The 22,821-nt window shown below is 42.5% G+C and overlaps 2 protein-coding genes across 2 annotated transcripts; both read left to right on the top strand.

Moving 5' to 3' along the window:
- Positions 1-5,082: 5,082 nt before the first annotated feature.
- Positions 5,083-17,988, top strand: LOC306993707 (calcium-responsive transcription factor-like; the record flags this gene model as incomplete). The annotated part of the gene is made up of 6 exons (XM_079603709.1): positions 5,083-5,202; positions 15,867-15,999; positions 16,243-16,399; positions 16,827-16,924; positions 17,119-17,897; positions 17,951-17,988. The coding sequence occupies exons 1-6, from the start codon at positions 5,172-5,174 to the stop codon at positions 17,986-17,988; spliced, it is 1,236 nt and encodes a 411-aa protein (XP_079459835.1). The 5' UTR covers positions 5,083-5,171.
- LOC306993788 (uncharacterized protein) lies at positions 17,119-22,456 on the top strand. The gene is made up of 10 exons (XM_079603862.1): positions 17,119-18,095; positions 19,189-20,143; positions 20,422-20,480; positions 20,561-20,668; positions 20,768-20,899; positions 21,254-21,475; positions 21,610-21,689; positions 21,777-21,861; positions 21,948-22,043; positions 22,305-22,456. The coding sequence occupies exons 1-10, from the start codon at positions 18,033-18,035 to the stop codon at positions 22,365-22,367; spliced, it is 1,863 nt and encodes a 620-aa protein (XP_079459988.1). The 5' UTR covers positions 17,119-18,032; the 3' UTR covers positions 22,368-22,456.
- The last annotated feature ends 365 nt before the right edge of the window (positions 22,457-22,821 follow it).

The raw sequence follows: 22,821 nt of genomic DNA on the forward strand, positions 1-22,821 counted from the left end.
TGCTATGACCAGGTCTGAAGCCTGACTGATGTGTTTTCAAAATGCAGTGTTCGTCTAAAAAGGAGCGCAACTGCAGATTTACTATTTTCTCTAATAATTTCACAAGACATGAAAGCCTTGAAATGGGTCTATAATTGTTTAAATCTGTGGGATCACCACATTTAAAAAGTGGACGTACCAGGGCCGTCTTCCAAACCTTAGGAATTATTCCTGTTAACAAGGATAAATTGAACATGTGGGCAAGTGGCTCAGCAATAATAGATGCAGCAAGCTGCAAAAGACAAGGATTAAGATCATCTGCTCCAGTCTCAGCATGCACTGGGACGGTTTGCAGCCGAGTGTGAAGCGGCTGGGATGAGAATCAGCACCTCCAAATCCGAGGCCATGGTCCTCAGTCGGAAAAAGGTGGCTTGCCTACTTCAGGTTGGTGGAGAGTTCCTGCCTGAAGTGGAGGAGTTCAAGTATCTTGGGGTCTTGTTCACGAGTGAGGGAAGGATGGAACGGGAGATAGACAGACGGATCGGTGCAGCTTCTGCAGTAATGCGGTCGATGTACCGGTCTGTCGTGGTGAAGAAAGAGCTGAGCCGCAAGGCGAAGCTCTCTATTTACCGGTCAATATACGTTCCTACTCTCACCTATGGTCATGAGCTTTGGGTCATGACCGAAAGAACAAGATCCCGGATACAGGCGGCCGAAATGAGCTTTCTCCGCAGGGTGGCTGGGCGCTCCCTTAGAGATCGGGTGAGAAGCTCGGTCACTCGGGAGGAGCTCAGAGTAGAGCCGCTGCTCCTCCGCATTGAGAGGGGTCAGCTGAGGTGGCTCGGGCATCTGTTCCGGATGCCTCCTGGACGCCTTCCCGGGAAGGTGTTCCAGGCGCGTCCCACCGGGAGGAGACCCCGGGGAAGACCTAGGACACGCTGGAGAGACTATGTCTCTCGGCTGGCCTGGGAACGCCTCGGTGTCCCCCCGGAAGAGCTAGAGGAAGTGGCTAGGGAAAGGGAAGTCTGGGCATCTCTGCTTAGACTGCTGCCCCCGCGACCCGGCCCCGGATAAGCGGAAGAAGATGGATGGATGGATGGATGGATGCTCCAGTAGGAGTTTTTATATCAATAGTTAAACGAGCTTTAAAAACTTCCTCTGAGCTAACCCATTGAAATGAAAAAAATGGGTTCACAACTTCATCTGACAAAATATTGGAAGAGAGAGCTATTTCTCTTAACTTGGCTGTAGCTACACAATCAGTCCTTTCTGGGAGCACCACATCATTACAAGTTCCACCCTCAAACAAATTACCAGCTGTAACAAAATGTTGGTTAAACGCATCACATATTTCAATTTTGTCATTTGAGATGTAATCGTATTAGGCAAGGAGGAGTGGCAACTTTGTTTTAGATATTTTATGGCTTTCCAAAATTTAGTCGGATCTCCTTGACTACTCGAAATTGTATTTAAAGGGGTCATGACATGTTTTTTTTTATTTTATTATTATGTTCCCTTAGGTGCAATTATAGTATTACTATAGTTTTTTTTACAAAAAACTTTTACAATGTAGTGATTTATGACCTTTCCCCACCCTGTTTCTCATCCTCTGATTCAAACAGTCTGTTTTGGGGGTGTTTCCCCTTTAAGAGTTCAGTGTTAACGCCCACTGTTATGATTGGCTAACGTCAGTGCCTATGCATCAATTATTAACGCCCCCAGCCAGAACATGTGCGGATTCAGCGTATTTAAAAAGTAGTTTAAAGTTTTAAATACATTACTTACAGTTTGCGTCGGCGTTGTTGAGCCCAGAATAGTCGGCACGGACTTATCTTTGAGCAACAGTTTTCTGGCAAAGCCAGCATCATATTGGGATTTGTTCTCAAAACAGTCATCCTTCAAATGTATAGAACAAACGCTTAAACTAACACTGCCGTGACTGAGACGTCCGCAAAAAATAAAGTGCATCCATTTTCCCTGACAACTGGATCTTTCGCAGCGTATTCACAGATGTTGTTTGTCCACAGCCAGGAACAGCACATCTGCGGCGTCGTAATTTCCCTGTACACAGACCCACTCGCTGTCCGTCCACTGAACACTTGTGAGGCGCGCAGCGTAGTTGCCTTGCGCTTTAAGCGTAGTTGTCTTGTGCTGGAGGCGGTCATATGCAAACGCTGGTACGTCACTTCGTACCGTGACGTCACTTCTTACCATGGATCCAGAACGAGCTGTATTTAGAGCTTGATTAAATAAATGATTCGTTTATAATGGGGAGGACGTCTTAAGCTATGAAACTTGCAGGACGTTTAAATGGTACAAAGACCTCTTATATACCAAAAGATCAAGGCAAATTTGGTTTCTCATGTCATGACCCCTTTAAATAATAACTTGACTTTGCCCAACTCACGCAAGGAGAACCAGCTGATTACATCGATCGTCCTCCATTTGTTTTTCTTCTCAATTCACGTTTGATCTCGCTCGCAGTCTGGACGAATCTTCCGGTGGCCTCGCAGTCCGGGCGAATCTTCCGGCGGCCTTGCAGTCCGGGCGAATCTTCCGGTGGCCTTGCAATCCGGGCGAATCTTCCCTGCGGCCTTGCAGTCCGGGCGAATCTTCCGGCGGCCTTGCAGTCCGGGCGAATCTTCCGGTGGCCTTGCAGTCCGGGCGAATCTTCCGGCGGCCTCGCAGTCCGGACGAATCTTCCGGTGGCCTCGCAGTCCGGACGAATCTTCCGGTGGTCTCGCAGTCTGGACGAATCTTCCCGTGGTCTCGCAGTCTGGACGAATCTTCCCGTGGTCTCGCAGTCTGGACGAATCTTCCGGTGGTCTCGCAGTCCGGACGAATCTTCCCGTGGTCTCGCAGTCCGGACGAATCTTCCAGTGGTCTCGCAGTCCGGACGAATCTTCCCGTGGTCTCGCAGTCCGGACGAATCTTCCCGTGGTCTCGCAGTCCGGACGAATCTTCCGGTGGTTTCGCAGTCCGGACGAATCTTCCGGTGGTTTCGCAGTCTGGACGAATCTTCCGGTGGTCTCGCAGTCTGGACGAATCTTCCGTTGGCCTCGCAGTCCGGACGAATCTTCCGGTGGCCTCGCAGTCCGGGCGAATTTTCCCGTGGTCTCGCAGTCCGGACGAATCTTCCCGTGGTCTCGCAGTCCGGACGAATCTTCCGGTGGTTTCGCAGTCCAGACGAATCTTCCGGTGGTTTCGCAGTCCTGACGAATCTTCCGGTGGTCTCGCAGTCCGGACGAATCTTCCGGTGGTTTCGCAGTCCAGACGAATCTTCCGGTGGTTTCGCAGTCCAGACGAATCTTCCCGTGGTCTCGCAGTCCGGACGAATCTTCCGGTGGTTTCGCAGTCCGGACGAATCTTCCGGTGGTTTCGCAGTCCGGACGAATCTTCCGGTGGTTTCACAGTCCAGACGAATCTTCCGGTGGTCTCGCAGTCCGGACGAATCTTCCGTTGGCCTCGCAGTCCGGACGAATCTTCCGGTGGCCTCGCAGTCCGGACGAATCTTCCGTTGGCCTCGCAGTCCGGACGAATCTTCCGGTGGTCTCGCAGTCCGGGCGAATTTTCCCGTGGTCTCGCAGTCCGGACGAATCTTCCCGTGGTCTCGCAGTCCGGACGAATCTTCCGGTGGTTTCGCAGTCCAGACGAATCTTCCGGTGGTTTCGCAGTCCAGACGAATCTTCCCGTGGTCTCGCAGTCCGGACGAATCTTCCGGTGGTTTCGCAGTCCAGACGAATCTTCCGGTGGTTTCGCAGTCCAGACGAATCTTCCGGTGGTTTCGCAGTCCAGACGAATCTTCCGGTGGTCTCGCAGTCCGGACGAATCTTCCCGTGGTCTCGCAGTCCAGACGAATCTTCCGGTGGTCTCGCAGTCCGGACGAATCTTCCCGTGGTCTCGCAGTCCGGACGAATTTTCCGGTGGTCTCCCCAAACGTTTTACTGGCCAATTCTGGCAACTGCAGTAAACGTAGCTTATAATTTATTATTTAAATTTACTTTTAACATGTAAAAACATTTTCAAATTCCAAAGCTTGTGGAAGGTTCCTATTGGTAAGACTGACTTACTACAGGTAAGCTGTAGCCAGCTATGAGGTCACCGTGGGCTAGACCTCTGTATTTTTTGTATTTGTGTATAATAAAATGTCCTCTGTCAAATATTAAACACACATTTAGGAAACGTCTATGTTGCATTTGGTTACAAATGGCAATACTTGCAAGAAAACAATGTTTAATACATCTTGAGAAGTATGTGTGTTTAATGAAGCACAACTGGTAGCTATATGAAAATATAACGTTTTATAGCAACTTAATTTAATTAATATATCAATATTTAATATATATTATTGTCTTCAAATCAATAGTTTCTTCGTCAGTTTGTAAATTAGTGCAATTGAAATATTAATAATGACTGAACCAATAATATTGATTCAATGATTCTGTCAATAGACATGTGTGTCTAATAGCTTAGCATTTCTCAACATGAGGAAGTTGTTTAATAATGTGTTTGACTGATCTACAGTCTTCAGGATAATGATTTAAATAGCGAGAGTCACTTTGCATTGTCAGCACATGCTTCAGTGTCTGAGAGTGTTTATAGTGCTGTGAGTTTAACACTTCATGACTGAGAGCAGAACACACACACTCTTCATCATCACACACGACTAAACTACAACTATGAACACAATCAACATCTTCATCTGGACCATTGCACTGTTTGCTCAAGGTTTGTGTAATGCAGTTTTTACAATTATTATTAATTATCTAAAAATGGACAGATCACTGTAACTCAGAGTCCATCAATACCAGCAGTTCAACCAGGAGAAGAAGTCAGAATAAACTGTAAAACCAGCAGTGATGTGTATGGTGGCACTTACTTACACTGGTACTCACAGAAACCTGGAGAAGCTCCTAAACTCCTCATATATGATGCAACAACCCGTTATACTGGAACTGCATCTAGATTCAGTGGCAGTGGATGGCATTCACTAAAGTACAGGGGTTTCAGTACCGCGACGCACGCGGGGCGTGTCCGAGGGTGTGGCCGTCACACCCCTTTCCAAAAAAAGAAATAATAATTTGCAGGTCAGCGCACATGCGCAGAGTAGAGTTCCTTCTTCCCGCGGGCTTTTCAAATTAGAGACAGAACTGGTGGACGATGAAGAGCAAACTGATAAACATTAAACAGCAATGGACAATCAAGGACAAAACAGCGAAATCGGTAACTGTTTATTACGTTTTAATATGATCAAGAGGCAGACGAATTTGTAAAAAATACGGTAGGATTCTAATGTAAGGAGAGATACCTGTCCCAACTGAATTACATGTGCATCAAATACCTGTGTGTGTTTACAGGGGCTTCGTGTGAGATACCTGTCCTAACTGAATTACATGTGCATCAAATACCTGTGTGTGTTTACAGGGGCTTCGTGTGTGATACCTGTCCTAACTGAATTACATGAGCATCAAATACCTGTGTGTGTTTACAGGGGCTTCGTGTGTGATACCTGTCCTAACTGAATTACATGAGCATCAGACACCTGTGTGTGTTTACAGGGGCTTCATGTGTGATACCTGTCCTAACTGAATTACATGAGCATCAGACACCTGTGTGTGTTTACAGGGGCTTCATGTGTGATACCTGTCCTAACTGAATTACATGTGCATCAAATACCTGTGTGTGTTTACAGGGGCTTCGTGTGTGATACCTGTCCTAACTGAATTACATGAGCATCAAATACCTGTGTGTGTTTACAGGGGCTTCGTGTGTGATACCTGTCCTAACTGAATTACATGAGCATCAGACACCTGTGTGTGTTTACAGGGGCTTCGTGTGTGATACCTGTCCTAACTGAATTACATGTGCATGCATCAAATACCTGTGTGTGTTTACAGGGGCTTCATGAGATACCTGTCCCAACTGAATTACATGAGCATCAAATACCTGTGTGTGTTTACAGGGGCTTCATGTGTGATACCTGTCCTAACTGAATTACATGTGCATCAAATACCTGTGTGTGTTTACAGGGGCTTCATGTGTGATACCTGTCCTAACTGAATTACATGTGCATCAAATACCTGTGTGTGTTTACAGGGGCTTCATGTGTGATACCTGTCCTAACTGAATTACATGTGCATCAAATACCTGTGTGTGTTTACAGGGGCTTCGTGTGTGATACCTGTCCTAACTGAATTACATGTGCATCAAATACCTGTGTGTGTTTACAGGGGCTTCATGTGTGATACCTGTCCTAACTGAATTACATGTGCATCAAATACCTGTGTGTGTTTACAGGGGCTTCATGTGTGATACCTGTCCTAACTGAATTACATGTGCATCAAATACCTGTGTGTGTTTACAGGGGCTTCGTGTGTGATACCTGTCCTAACTGAATTACATGAGCATCAGACACCTGTGTGTGTTTACAGGGGCTTCGTGTGTGATACCTGTCCTAACTGAATTACATGTGCATGCATCAAATACCTGTGTGTGTTTACAGGGGCTTCATGAGATACCTGTCCCAACTGAATTACATGAGCATCAAATACCTGTGTGTGTTTACAGGGGCTTCATGTGTGATACCTGTCCTAACTGAATTACATGAGCATCAAATACCTGTGTGTGTTTACAGGGGCTTCGTGTGTGATACCTGTCCTAACTGAATTACATGAGCATCAAATACCTGTGTGTGTTTACAGGGGCTTCGTGTGTGATACCTGTCCTAACTGAATTACATGAGCATCAAATACCTGTGTGTGTTTACAGGGGCTTCATGAGATACCTGTCCCAACTGAATTACATGTGCATCAAATACCTGTGTGTGTTTACAGGGCCTTCGTGTGTGATACCTGTCCTAACTGAATTACATGAGCATCAAATACCTGTGTGTGTTTACAGGGGCTTCGTGTGTGATACCTGTCCTAACTGAATTACATGAGCATCAAATACCTGTGTGTGTTTACAGGGGCTTCGTGTGAGATACCTGTCCTAACTGAATTACATGAGCATCAGACACCTGTGTGTGTTTACAGGGGCTTCGTGTGTGATACCTGTCCTAACTGAATTACATGAGCATCAAATACCTGTGTGTGTTTACAGGGGCTTCGTGTGTGATACCTGTCCTAACTGAATTACATGAGCATCAAATACCTGTGTGTGTTTACAGGGGCTTCATGAGATACCTGTCCCAACTGAATTACATGTGCATCAAATACCTGTGTGTGTTTACAGGGCCTTCGTGTGTGATACCTGTCCTAACTGAATTACATGAGCATCAAATACCTGTGTGTGTTTACAGGGGCTTCGTGTGTGATACCTGTCCTAACTGAATTACATGTGCATCAAATACCTGTGTGTGTTTACAGGGGCTTCATGAGATACCTGTCCTAACTGAATTACATGAGCATCAAATACCTGTGTGTGTTTACAGGGGCTTCATGAGATACCTGTCCCAACTGAATTACATGTGCATCAAATACCTGTGTGTGTTTACAGGGCCTTCGTGTGTGATACCTGTCCTAACTGAATTACATGAGCATCAAATACCTGTGTGTGTTTACAGGGGCTTCGTGTGTGATACCTGTCCTAACTGAATTACATGTGCATCAAATACCTGTGTGTGTTTACAGGGGCTTCATGAGATACCTGTCCCAACTGAATTACATGAGCATCAAATACCTGTGTGTGTTTACAGGGCCTTCGTGTGTGATACCTGTCCTAACTGAATTACATGAGCATCAAATACCTGTGTGTGTTTACAGGGCCTTCGTGTGTGATACCTGTCCTAACTGAATTACATGAGCATCAAATACCTGTGTGTGTTTACAGGGGCTTCGTGTGTGAAACCTGTCCCAACTGAATTACATGAGCATCAAATACCTGTGTGTGTTTACAGGGCCTTCATGTGATACCTGTCCTAACTGAATTACATGTGCATCAAATACCTGTGTGTGTTTACAGGGGCTTCATGTGAGATACCTGTCCTAACTGAATTACATGAGCATCAAATACCTGTGTGTGTTTACAGGGGCTTCGTGTGTGATACCTGTCCTAACTGAATTACATGTGCATCAAATACCTGTGTGTGTTTACAGGGGCTTCATGTGTGATACCTGTCCTAACTGAATTACATGAGCATCAAATACCTGTGTGTGTTTACAGGGGCTTCGTGTGTGATACCTGTCCTAACTGAATTACATGAGCATCAAATACCTGTGTGTGTTTACAGGGGCTTCGTGTGTGATACCTGTCCTAACTGAATTACATGAGCATCAAATACCTGTGTGTGTTTACAGGGGCTTCGTGTGAGATACCTGTCCTAACTGAATTACATGAGCATCAAATACCTGTGTGTGTTTACAGGGGCTTCGTGTGTGATACCTGTCCTAACTGAATTACATGTGCATCAGACACCTGTGTGTGTTTACAGGGGCTTCATGTGTGATACCTGTCCTAACTGAATTACATGAGCATCAAATACCTGTGTGTGTTTACAGGGGCTTCATGTGTGATACCTGTCCTAACTGAATTACATGTGCATCAAATACCTGTGTGTTTACAGGGGCTTCGTGTGTGATACCTGTCCTAACTGAATTACATGTGCATCAAATACCTGTGTGTTTACAGGGGCTTCGTGTGTGATACCTGTCCTAACTGAATTACATGAGCATCAAATACCTGTGTGTGTTTACAGGGGCTTCGTGTGAGATACCTGTCCTAACTGAATTACATGAGCATCAAATACCTGTGTGTGTTTACAGGGGCTTCGTGTGTGATACCTGTCCTAACTGAATTACATGTGCATCAGACACCTGTGTGTGTTTACAGGGGCTTCATGTGTGATACCTGTCCTAACTGAATTACATGAGCATCAAATACCTGTGTGTGTTTACAGGGGCTTCGTGTGTGATACCTGTCCTAACTGAATTACATGTGCATCAAATACCTGTGTGTTTACAGGGGCTTCATGTGTGATACCTGTCCTAACTGAATTACATGTGCATCAAATACCTGTGTGTTTACAGGGGCTTCGTGTGTGATACCTGTCCTAACTGAATTACATGTGCATCAGACACCTGTGTGTGTTTACAGGGGCTTCGTGTGAGATACCTGTCCTAACTGAATTACATGAGCATCAAATACCTGTGTGTGTTTACAGGGGCTTCATGTGTGATACCTGTCCCAACTGAATTACATGAGCATCAGACACCTGTGTGTGTTTACAGGGGCTTCGTGTGTGATACCTGTCCTAACTGAATTACATGTGCATCAAATACCTGTGTGTTTACAGGGGCTTCATGTGAGATACCTGTCCTAACTGAATTACATGAGCATCAAATACCTGTGTGTGTTTACAGGGGCTTCGTGTGTGATACCTGTCCTAACTGAATTACATGTGCATCAAATACCTGTGTGTTTACAGGGGCTTCATGTGTGATACCTGTCCTAACTGAATTACATGTGCATCAAATACCTGTGTGTGTTTACAGGGGCTTCGTGTGAGATACCTGTCCTAACTGAATTACATGAGCATCAAATACCTGTGTGTGTTTACAGGGGCTTCATGTGTGATACCTGTCCCAACTGAATTACATGAGCATCAAATACCTGTGTGTGTTTACAGGGCCTTCGTGTGTGATACCTGTCCTAACTGAATTACATGTGCATCAAATACCTGTGTGTGTTTACAGGGCCTTCGTGTGTGATACCTGTCCCAACTGAATTACATGAGCATCAAATACCTGTGTGTGTTTACAGGGGCTTCATGTGTGATACCTGTCCTAACTGAATTACATGTGCATCAAATACCTGTGTGTGTTTACAGGGGCTTCGTGTGAGATACCTGTCCCAACTGAATTACATGAGCATCAGACACCTGTGTGTGTTTACAGGGGCTTCGTGTGTGATACCTGTCCCAACTGAATTACATGAGCATCAGACACCTGTGTGTGTTTACAGGGGCTTCGTGTGAGATACCTGTCCCAACTGAATTACATGAGCATCAGACACCTGTGTGTGTTTACAGGGGCTTCGTGTGTGATACCTGTCCCAACTGAATTACATGTGCATCAAATACCTGTGTGTGTTTACAGGGGCTTCATGTGATACCTGTCCTAACTGAATTACATGAGCATCAAATACCTGTGTGTGTTTACAGGGGCTTCGTGTGAGATACCTGTCCCAACTGAATTACATGAGCATCAGACACCTGTGTGTGTTTACAGGGGCTTCGTGTGAGATACCTGTCCTAACTGAATTACATGAGCATCAAATACCTGTGTGTGTTTACAGGGGCTTCGTGTGAGATACCTGTCCTAACTGAATTACATGAGCATCAAATACCTGTGTGTGTTTACAGGGGCTTCATGTGTGATACCTGTCCTAACTGAATTACATGTGCATCAAATACCTGTGTGTGTTTACAGGGGCTTCGTGTGTGATACCTGTCCTAACTGAATTACATGTGCATCAGACACCTGTGTGTGTTTACAGGGGCTTCGTGTGTGATACCTGTCCTAACTGAATTACATGTGCATCAAATACCTGTGTGTGTTTACAGGGGCTTCGTGTGAGATACCTGTCCTAACTGAATTACATGAGCATCAAATACCTGTGTGTGTTTACAGGGGCTTCATGTGTGATACCTGTCCTAACTGAATTACATGTGCATCAAATACCTGTGTGTGTTTACAGGGGCTTCGTGTGTGATACCTGTCCTAACTGAATTACATGTGCATCAAATACCTGTGTGTGTTTACAGGGGCTTCGTGTGTGATACCTGTCCTAACTGAATTACATGAGCATCAAATACCTGTGTGTGTTTACAGGGGCTTCGTGTGAGATACCTGTCCTAACTGAATTACATGAGCATCAAATACCTGTGTGTGTTTACAGGGCCTTCGTGTGTGATACCTGTCCTAACTGAATTACATGTGCATCAAATACCTGTGTGTGTTTACAGGGGCTTCGTGTGTGATACCTGTCCTAACTGAATTACATGTGCATCAAATACCTGTGTGTGTTTACAGGGGCTTCGTGTGAGATACCTGTCCTAACTGAATTACATGTGCATCAAATACCTGTGTGTGTTTACAGGGCCTTCGTGTGTGATACCTGTCCTAACTGAATTACATGAGCATCAAATACCTGTGTGTGTTTACAGGGGCTTCGTGTGAGATACCTGTCCTAACTGAATTACATGAGCATCAAATACCTGTGTGTGTTTACAGGGCCTTCGTGTGTGATACCTGTCCTAACTGAATTACATGTGCATCAAATACCTGTGTGTGTTTACAGGGGCTTCGTGTGTGATACCTGTCCTAACTGAATTACATGTGCATCAAATACCTGTGTGTGTTTACAGGGGCTTCGTGTGAGATACCTGTCCTAACTGAATTACATGAGCATCAAATACCTGTGTGTGTTTACAGGGCCTTCGTGTGTGATACCTGTCCCAACTGAATTACATGTGCATCAAATACCTGTGTGTGTTTACAGGGGCTTCGTGTGAGATACCTGTCCTAACTGAATTACATGAGCATCAAATACCTGTGTGTGTTTACAGGGGCTTCGTGTGAGATACCTGTCCCAACTGAATTACATGAGCATCAAATACCTGTGTGTGTTTACAGGGCCTTCGTGTGTGATACCTGTCCCAACTGAATTACATGAGCATCAAATACCTGTGTGTGTTTACAGGGGCTTCGTGTGAGATACCTGTCCTAACTGAATTACATGAGCATCAAATACCTGTGTGTGTTTACAGGGCCTTCGTGTGTGATACCTGTCCCAACTGAATTACATGAGCATCAAATACCTGTGTGTGTTTACAGGGCCTTCGTGTGTGATACCTGTCCCAACTGAATTACATGTGCATCAAATACCTGTGTGTGTTTACAGGGCCTTCGTGTGTGATACCTGTCCCAACTGAATTACATGAGCATCAAATACCTGTGTGTGTTTACAGGGCCTTCGTGTGTGATACCTGTCCCAACTGAATTACATGTGCATCAAATACCTGTGTGTGTTTACAGGGGCTTCGTGTGAGATACCTGTCCTAACTGAATTACATGAGCATCAAATACCTGTGTGTGTTTACAGGGCCTTCGTGTGTGATACCTGTCCCAACTGAATTACATGTGCATCAAATACCTGTGTGTGTTTACAGGGGCTTCGTGTGAGATACCTGTCCCAACTGAATTACATGAGCATCAAATACCTGTGTGTGTTTACAGGGCCTTCGTGTGTGATACCTGTCCCAACTGAATTACATGTGCATCAAATACCTGTGTGTGTTTACAGGGCCTTCGTGTGTGATACCTGTCCCAACTGAATTACATGTGCATCAAATACCTGTGTGTGTTTACAGGGGCTTCGTGTGAGATACCTGTCCTAACTGAATTACATGTGCATCAAATACCTGTGTGTGTTTACAGGGCCTTCGTGTGTGATACCTGTCCCAACTGAATTACATGTGCATCAAATACCTGTGTGTGTTTACAGGGCCTTCGTGTGTGATACCTGTCCTAACTGAATTACATGAGCATCAAATACCTGTGTGTGTTTACAGGGCCTTCGTGTGTGATACCTGTCCTAACTGAATTACATGAGCATCAAATACCTGTGTGTGTTTACAGGGCCTTCGTGTGTGATACCTGTCCTAACTGAATTACATGTGCATCAAATACCTGTGTGTGTTTACAGGGCCTTCGTGTGTGATACCTGTCCCAACTGAATTACATGAGCATCAAATACCTGTGTGTGTTTACAGGGGCTTCATGAGATACCTGTCCCAACTGAATTACATGTGCATCAAATACCTGTGTGTGTTTACAGGGGCTTCATGTGTGATACCTGTCCTAACTGAATTACATGTGCATCAAATACCTGTGTGTTTACAGGGGCTTCGTGTGAGATACCTGTCCCAACTGAATTACATGTGCATCAAATACCTGTGTGTGTTTACAGGGGCTTCATGTGAGATACCTGTCCTAACTGAATTACATGAGCATCAAATACCTGTGTGTGTTTACAGGGGCTTCGTGTGTGATACCTGTCCTAACTGAATTACATGTGCATCAAATACCTGTGTGTGTTTACAGGGGCTTCGTGTGTGATACCTGTCCTAACTGAATTACATGTGCATCAAATACCTGTGTGTGTTTACAGGGGCTTCATTCGAGATACCTGTCCCAACTGAATTACATGTGCATCAAATACCTGTGTGTGTTTACAGGGCCTTCGTGTGTGATACCTGTCCCAACTGAATTACATGAGCATCAAATACCTGTGTGTGTTTACAGGGGCTTCGTGTGAGATACCTGTCCTAACTGAATTACATGAGCATCAAATACCTGTGTGTGTTTACAGGGGCTTCATGAGAGATACCTGTCCTAACTGAATTACATGAGCATCAAATACCTGTGTGTGTTTACAGGGGCTTCGTGTGTGATACCTGTCCTAACTGAATTACATGTGCATCAAATACCTGTGTGTGTTTACAGGGGCTTCATGAGAGATACCTGTCCTAACTGAATTACATGAGCATCAAATACCTGTGTGTGTTTACAGGGGCTTCATGAGAGATACCTGTCCTAACTGAATTACATGAGCATCAAATACCTGTGTGTGTTTACAGGGGCTTCATGAGAGATACCTGTCCTAACTGAATTACATGAGCATCAAATACCTGTGTGTGTTTACAGGGGCTTCATGAGAGATACCTGTCCTAACTGAATTACATGAGCATCAAATACCTGTGTGTGTTTACAGGGGCTTCGTGTGAGATACCTGTCCTAACTGAATTACATGAGCATCAAATACCTGTGTGTGTTTACAGGGGCTTCGTGTGTGATACCTGTCCTAACTGAATTACATGAGCATCAAATACCTGTGTGTGTTTACAGGGGCTTCGTGTGAGATACCTGTCCTAACTGAATTACATGAGCATCAAATACCTGTGTGTGTTTACAGGGGCTTCGTGTGAGATACCTGTCCTAACTGAATTACATGAGCATCAAATACCTGTGTGTGTTTACAGGGCCTTCGTGTGTGATACCTGTCCTAACTGAATTACATGTGCATCAAATACCTGTGTGTGTTTACAGGGGCTTCGTGTGAGATACCTGTCCTAACTGAATTACATGAGCATCAAATACCTGTGTGTGTTTACAGGGCCTTCGTGTGTGATACCTGTCCTAACTGAATTACATGTGCATCAAATACCTGTGTGTGTTTACAGGGCCTTCGTGTGTGATACCTGTCCCAACTGAATTACATGAGCATCAAATACCTGTGTGTGTTTACAGGGGCTTCATGTGAGATACCTGTCCTAACTGAATTACATGTGCATCAAATACCTGTGTGTTTACAGGGGCTTCGTGTGAGATACCTGTCCCAACTGAATTACATGTGCATCAAATACCTGTGTGTGTTTACAGGGGCTTCATGTGAGATACCTGTCCCAACTGAATTACATGAGCATCAAATACCTGTGTGTGTTTACAGGGGCTTCATGAGATACCTGTCCCAACTGAATTACATGTGCATCAAATACCTGTGTGTGTTTACAGGGGCTTCGTGTGAGATACCTGTCCCAACTGAATTACATGAGCATCAAATACCTGTGTGTGTTTACAGGGGCTTCATGAGATACCTGTCCCAACTGAATTACATGTGCATCAAATACCTGTGTGTGTTTACAGGGGCTTCGTGTGAGATACCTGTCCTAACTGAATTACATGTGCATCAAATACCTGTGTGTGTTTACAGGGGCTTCATGAGATACCTGTCCCAACTGAATTACATGTGCATCAAATACCTGTGTGTGTTTACAGGGGCTTCGTGTGAGATACCTGTCCCAACTGAATTACATGTGCATCAAATACCTGTGTGTTTACAGGGGCTTCATGAGATACCTGTCCCAACTGAATTACATGTGCATCAAATACCTGTGTGTGTTTACAGGGGCTTCATGTGAGATACCTGTCCTAACTGAATTACATGTGCATCAAATACCTGTGTGTTTACAGGGGCTTCGTGTGAGATACCTGTCCCAACTGAATTACATGTGCATCAAATACCTGTGTGTGTTTACAGGGGCTTCATGTGAGATACCTGTCCCAACTGAATTACATGAGCATCAAATACCTGTGTGTGTTTACAGGGGCTTCATGTGATACCTGTCCTAACTGAATTACATGTGCATCAGACACCTGTGTGTGTTTACAGGGGCTTCATGTGTGATACCTGTCCCAGCTGAATTACATGTGCATCAAATACCTGTGTGTGTTTACAGGGGCTTCATGTGAGATACCTGTCCCAACTGAATTACATGAGCATCAAATACCTGTGTGTGTTTACAGGGGCTTCATGTGAGATACCTGTCCCAACTGAATTACATGAGCATCAAATACCTGTGTGTGTTTACAGGGGCTTCATGTGATACCTGTCCTAACTGAATTACATGTGCATCAGACACCTGTGTGTGTTTACAGGGGCTTCATGTGAGATACCTGTCCTAACTGAATTACATGTGCATCAAATACCTGTGTGTTTACAGGGGCTTCGTGTGAGATACCTGTCCCAACTGAATTACATGTGCATCAAATACCTGTGTGTGTTTACAGGGGCTTCATGTGAGATACCTGTCCCAACTGAATTACATGAGCATCAAATACCTGTGTGTGTTTACAGGGGCTTCATGTGATACCTGTCCTAACTGAATTACATGTGCATCAGACACCTGTGTGTGTTTACAGGGGCTTCATGTGTGCATATGAATTTATCTAAATCAACATTCTATGATCTAAATAAAATGAATAAACAATAAAGAAGGACAATGTAGACTAAAGTACTAAACTAAATATTACTCTGTTTCCCACCAGACTGGCTTCCGTCATCTTTTCACATATGTTCATCTTCAGAAGAGTACATCACAGGCATAGTTTCTTCAGAAGAAGACCTGAAACTTCTTTTGGAAAGCCACAAACGGGCAACTGGCACATCTTACACTGTTTGGTAATTTATCAGTTTCTAAATGAACTGCATGTTTATTTGTTTGATTGTTTATTTATGACCTTATGGAAAATATTGCTACGAAGAACATTTGTTGCGTTTAATAGACATGCACTTAAGACAGCTACTTTCATTAAACAAATCTTTACTTACAGTTTTCTCATAATTGAAATATGAACAAGTAAAAGGGAATGTGCTATGCAAAGTATTAAATGCCTTTTTCTTTTATTTACTTACTGGTGACAGGTCGGATGACAGTCAAAAAAAGCAAAAAGTGACACCCCGATTTCTATGGAAAGTGGAAGATTATTCAAAACGCATTCCTCTCTCTGTGAAAAGAAGAGTGATATATGCTTGCCAGCATGGAAAAAACTACAAAAAGGCACCAAAAACAGAGGAGTTGGTAGGTTCTAAAGTCTGCACACATTTTCATGAACTTAATATATGTTGTATGAGTGGCAAAATATACTCATGAAACGGCTAATTCAAGTCCTTGATTCTGATTGGTTGAGCTGCGTTCAAAGCCGCTGTGTTACTTGATAAACCATACACCTGTGACCTAATTACATAAGTATTTCTGCTGCACTCAGTGTATGAAAATAAATATGTTTATGGACTAACCTTTGTATAAAAGCAATAAGCCCTGTGAAGTTCCCCTTAGCTTTTCTAAATTCTCTGTAAAACACTGCTTCATTGGGCTTATTATTGCTTTAATTTACTTCTAGACAAAATTGTAGGCATAACTATTTTTTATTATTACTACTATTTTTTTCCCTGGCCCTAGAAATGTAATGTAGTGATGTAGAAATAATTTGTCTTTCAATCTGCAGCACACAGAACATGAATATATCAGCAGAAGAAGATTTCACATTCAAAGCAGCAAGAAAGTTGATTGCCCAGCAAAATTATATGTCAGATATATATTAAGGTAAATTTGACTGTCATGACTCATTTAAATGCACTCATTTAAAATGTATAACTTTATTACCATTATAAAGGTAATGGTGAAAAGAGAGCACTCTTTAGTTCTGTCTCATGTAAGGGTGTTGCAACATAATACATGGGACTATTATTGACATATTTTTCAGACAGATACGTATTATGGTATGTTGTTCTTGACAGATATGACAACTTTGCTGTTGGAGACAAAAGTTCTAGGAGTGAAAAACAAGCAGCTATAAAGAGGCTTCTGGAGTCAATAAAAGAGAACCCCACTGCCACTTCTGAAGTAATTCATGTCAAAATACCTTTGGCAGAAGCACACAAAAAGCACAACATTTCAGAAAACTGTCATTTCTCAAATAAGATCCATCACGAGGTGCGTGACAAAATACATGAATATGTTTCACTTGGAATGACCTCTGTCCCTTTCCTGAAGAAGGTTCTGAAAACCTTTGTCCAGAAAGAGCTTTCAGGCATGGGAAGTGTTCTACCACACCCACAGGACCCATCGTACTACCCATCAAGCCATGTTATTCAAAATCATGTGCATCAGGCCTTACTTGCTGGAAAATACTCTGGCTTTGATCAACTGCAACTGGAAAAGAAAATTGATGAATGGAAATTAACAGATTCAGATGCCCAATTTTTCTTTAGGCAGTGCACAGAGAACTACAGAGATCAGACAGAAATACACATTGAAGTGAATGCACAAAGAAATGGATTTCCAGTCACCGAAGACTCCGAGGAAGATTTTGAGGATAAACACACACCGGAGATGACCACATCACAAGAAACATTCTTGTTTATTCATCAAAACAAACAACAACAGCATTTACTTGAGCGTTATGGAGATATGGTCCTACTTGATGCCACTTACAGAACCACCAAATATGCATTGCCCCTGTTTCTGGTTGTTGTTCGGACTAATGTTGGCTACAAACCGGTTGCTGAGTTTATATGTGAAAACGAGACAACCACAGCGATAGCTGAAGCTCTTAACATCCTGAAACAGTGGAACCTGCATTGGGAGCCAAAGTACTTCATGCTTGATTATTCACAACAGGAATATCAAGCTCTTGACCATACATTTCCAAATGCACAGAAGTATTTATGCTCATTCCATCGTGAGCAAGCTTGGATACGATGGACAAGACAAGGTACAGTCCAGCTGATACCAGAATTCCATTATAGTCTTTGGTTTTCATTATAATCCTGGATATGTGATAATGTATATGTTTTTTAATTTATTTTAATTTATTTTTACTTTTCATTAGAAGTAAACAATACAGCCTAAGATTTACATTTCAGTTTTTCTCAAACATCTTTCAAAGTACTTTCAGTAATGTATTACTTTGTTTTCTTAGTTTCATTTATTTACATTTCATTTGTACTGTAAATTAGTCATCTGAAACATAGGTAATTCCTATTTTTACAGTGTTTAATATCCCATATACTCTCTTTCTGGCAGCCAAGAACAAGTTGTCCCACTCTGAGCAAAGTGAACTACTTGGCCACCTGCGTGAGATAGCTAGTGCCCCAAGTGAATCATCTTGTGATAGGGAGGTTGACAGACTGAAGGAGAGCAAGGTTTACAAGAAGTCATTTGAAGTCAGACATTATGTTGATACAAGGTGGCTATGTATTCGGGAGGTGAGGTACTGCACTGGACATGTTCCGTGTTCAACTGTTGTACAGTACATTTAGATTGGTATAAAAGGGACAGGCCAGCATTTAATTTCAGAGAAAACTATTACGCCCTGTCAACACCAGACAGACACAACAAAAGCAAGTCATCATCATCACTGATTCAGTCTACACTTGATTATGGTAGTTGCGCTGAGTTGAGGAAATGGATGCCTCAATCTATTTTGCGCACTGTCTAGGACAGGGATCGGCAACTCCGGTCCTGGAGGGCCACTGTCCTGCAGAGTTTAGCTTCAGCCCTGATAACAACACGCCTGCCTGTATCTATTCTAGTAATCCTGAAAACATTGATTGCCTAGTTCAGGAGTGTTTAATTAGGGTTGGAGCTAAACTCTGCAGGACAGTGGCCCTCCAGGACCGGAGTTGCCTATCCCTGGTCTAGGATATTTGCTTGGATAGGATAGAGTGGTTTAGGATATTTGCTTGGATAGGATAGAGTGGTTTAGGATATTTGCTTTTAATGCATCCAGTGTAGACAGGGTGTAATGTTCCATCCTTTCTGCATCAACTACCTTTATCAAAGTAATATGTTATTTTCTTTTTCAGCGGTGGTGTAGGGCCTATGTTCCACAAGGATTCTCTGTGGCAGTTACCACCAACAATGGAGTTGAGGCTCTCAATAAATCATTGAAGAGCTTCTACCTCAAATTTTCTGGAACAGGAAGTCTTACATCTCTGCTTGAAACTATTATATGCGATTTCATCCCAGAACAGTTGCTATCATACAGTAGACTCAACTTCATCTACAGTAGTGAATGCAAAACATACAATCCAGATGTGCCAACGTTCCTAAGAGACAAACCCAGGAGTTTTGTCAAACATTGCTTAAACAGTATCCAAGCAGCTTCCATCTATTCAAAAGAGCATGTTGAGGTACTTGGAAATGAATCTTTCAAGGTAAAGAGTGAGACAACCTCTGCATGGTACAGAGTAGAACTTGGTGACTCTGAAAGGTACCCATCTTGTGAATGTGTCCTCTTCAAAAAAACGTTCTTACCATGCAAGCATTTCTTCGCTGTTTTTAGTCACTCTGACAAAACATGGGGAGACCTTAGCCCAGTCTATTGTCGAAGCCCATATATAACTCTGGATTTCAGTGTTGCTCTAACCAATCCACCAATCACTGAGAACAGCACTCAAGAAGACTTCTCTAGTGACTTTTGCGTTAGTCCTCTTCCTTACCCAAGGAAACAGACACACAACAGTGAGCCACAGTCAACTGGTGTAGGAGCTGATCAGCAGCGCTTACGCGAAGAGCTCAAACATTTACATGATGTATCATATATGTGCACTGACAAGGAGGCAATTCAGAATGCATCTTGTGTTGTTCATGAGCTTTGTGAAACACTCAAATCCAGTTTACCTAAGGATAATGGCCTGGTTCTCCAGCAGCAAGAGGCTGTCAAGCAAAACCTTCGGGCTTTACCAAGTCGCTGTAAGAAGGCCAAACAAAAAACTGGCAGAAAACGCAAAATGAGAGCGATGGCAGTTGCAAATGAAGGTTTGTTATATTACAATTAAATAGAGGAGGTTTTTTTATACACCTTGATCTTGGTGTAGCAATACTGTGCTACACAATCAGTGTTTGCCAAAGGGGTTATTTTTGTAAATTATGTACTATTTTCTTTCCTGTTTCGTTTTGTTGACCTATGACTTGTCTTGGCATTTGGCAACCTTTTAATAGTTCATTATTGAAAAGGTCTCTATGTGCTATACATATGCTGTGTTTTCTATATGCTTTCTTTTTATTCTTTCATATTCTTTTCATTTCCCCATCAGGTGATGGCAATTTCCATAAAAAGACTAAAAAGACAGAGATGGACAAAGACTTGCTTCAGGCAATATACAGTTACTTTACTATTAATTAATCTGCTATTAATTGCATGAAATGTTAAGTTGTTTGTGATTTTCTCTTCAGTCATCATGTGGTGTGGAGGTCTCTGTGGAAGAAACCAGGAAAGCATCCACACTGAAACACGCTGGCAATCTTGTGAACCATAGTGAAAACTTACCTAGGTTAACAAAGGTGAGAATATGATTGTGAAATAAAATGTTCTGTCAATAACATCTGTCCACTAAGCAAATTCTTTGGCCTTGTTTATATGTACGTTGCATTTTTTTTTAGGACATGGCATCAGAGGTGAGACATATTCTGGAACAAGATGACCCAAACATGGTGATAAGCACAGCTTTCAAACTATGCATTAGACAGAGGGACCTGGCAACGCTGGAGGAGGGTTCCTGGCTCAATGACATGGTAAGAGTGTAAGTGAACATACAGTAAGATTTCTAATCTTACTGTATGTTCACTTACCCTTGTTCACAGTCTTATTTTGCTTTTTATTGTGCAATAAATATATTTTAAAAAATAGGATAAATGATACTTATAACATTGTAGCTAATAATCGTTGTTTTTTATGTGTGTATATATATATATATATATATATCTCACTGTTTTGCTTGTTTGCATTAATATCCCAGTCATCAAGTTGGACAAAATGATTTCTTTAAATATTGGCATTTGTCTGATTTAATCTGATCATTTTAAAAAGCTCTAATGTTGGCCGTCATGGATGTTTATCATGATTATTTTTACTCTTATGTTCTTAAGGTTATCAACTTCTATTTGTCTCTGATAATGAAGAGGAGCAATGATCAGCAGGAAGGCCTTAAAGTGTACTGTTTGAGCACATTTTTCTACCCAAAGCTTCTGAGTAGTGACGGACACTTTGCAGGCCATGCAGCAGTGAAGAAATGGACAAAAACAGTGGATCTCTTCCTCTGTGATCTAGTTCTTGTTCCTTTGCACCTTGGCTTGCACTGGGCTTTGGCTGTAAGTATGAATAGCAATGCCTTTGTAACACATAGTTTCCATATCTATACTGTATGATTAAAACTGTAGAAATTGTATATTTACTTTTTCACAATTACAACCAACTACCTTTTATCTCTATTGCTTATCACCAGGTAATTGATTTCAAATCCCAGACCATCCAGTGCTATGACTCCATGGGTCAGAGACATGATGCGATCTGCCACATATTGTTGTGAGTTATGTTCAATTGCAACTTTGGTTTTAACCTCACACTGCTTTGAAGGCATGTAAGCATGTCTCGTGTGATTTTAATTAACAGGGAATACCTCATGGAAGAGAACAAAATCAAAAAAGCCTGCTGCTTTGAGGCTTCCAGATGGACCATCGGCCGAATGAGAACCAACGTATGCATACCACAATATAATAAGTTATACAAATATTCTTATTCAAATAACTGTTTTGTTATACTTACTTGGAATTTTGTTTCTAGGCAATTCCCAAACAGACAAATGGAAATGACTGTGGGGTTTTTATCTGCAAATATGCAGACTTCCTTTCTCAAGGAAAGCCACTTACTTTCAGACAGGTACATGACCAAGCTACAATATTTATTTCTCACAAACCTAATTCTTAACACTTGTTTGACTTTTATCAATAACCATATCTATCCACTAACACACTATAGTATCTACCTCACTCTAAACTTAGGACACATTTTTTTTATAGTAACATGGAACACCTTAGCAACTGCATCACGGTCTCACTGATAAATCTTCAAAAGCTTTTTATTTTTTGTCAAAATCCATCATCAAAGTTTGTCTGTAACATGCTTGTTCTCTCTATGTAGTGTGACATTCCAGTCATACGAAAGGTGATGATGTGGGAGATAGTACATCAGAAGATCCTGTAAAGATTGTCCTGAGACATCCAAAAGCTGAAGTCCTGCCTTGTTATGCTGGCTGTCAATATTTGATATTTTCTTTTTTAATAAAGTTGAGTAAGAACAATTAGTTGTCAGTATGTTGTTTTAAAATAGCAGTGGAAAAAAGTTAGTAAAAACCTAGGTTTTAAGGTTTAACAGCGTATTTGTTTGTGTATTAAAATATAGATTTTCATTTTATATCTATATCTCAAAGAACTTAACTAAATTAAAGTGAAGCAGGAATTTTGTATAAAAACATTATTCATGTTGGTAATTCAGTTGGGACAGGTATCACACATGAAGCCCCTGTAAACACACACAGGTATTTGATGCTCATGTAATTCAGTTGGGACAGGTATCACACACGAAGCCCCTGTAAACACACAGGTATTTGATGCACATGTAATTCAGTTGGGACAGGTATCTCACACGAAGCCCCTGT

Source organism: Phoxinus phoxinus (assembly GCF_949152265.1).
Source record: "Phoxinus phoxinus genome assembly, chromosome: 25".
Taxonomy (NCBI): Eukaryota; Metazoa; Chordata; class Actinopteri; order Cypriniformes; family Leuciscidae; genus Phoxinus; species Phoxinus phoxinus.

Excerpts from the sequence above, each read along its gene's own strand:
- LOC306993788 (XM_079603862.1), top strand. The coding sequence starts at position 18,033 with ATGCACAGAAGTATTTATGCTCATTCCATCGTGAGCAAGCTTGGATAC. Across the intron at positions 20,144-20,421 it reads GATGGCAGTTGCAAATGAAG|GTGATGGCAATTTCCATAAA; the intron begins GTTTGTTATATT and ends TTTCCCCATCAG. Across the intron at positions 21,862-21,947 it reads TCGGCCGAATGAGAACCAAC|GCAATTCCCAAACAGACAAA; the intron begins GTATGCATACCA and ends TTTTGTTTCTAG.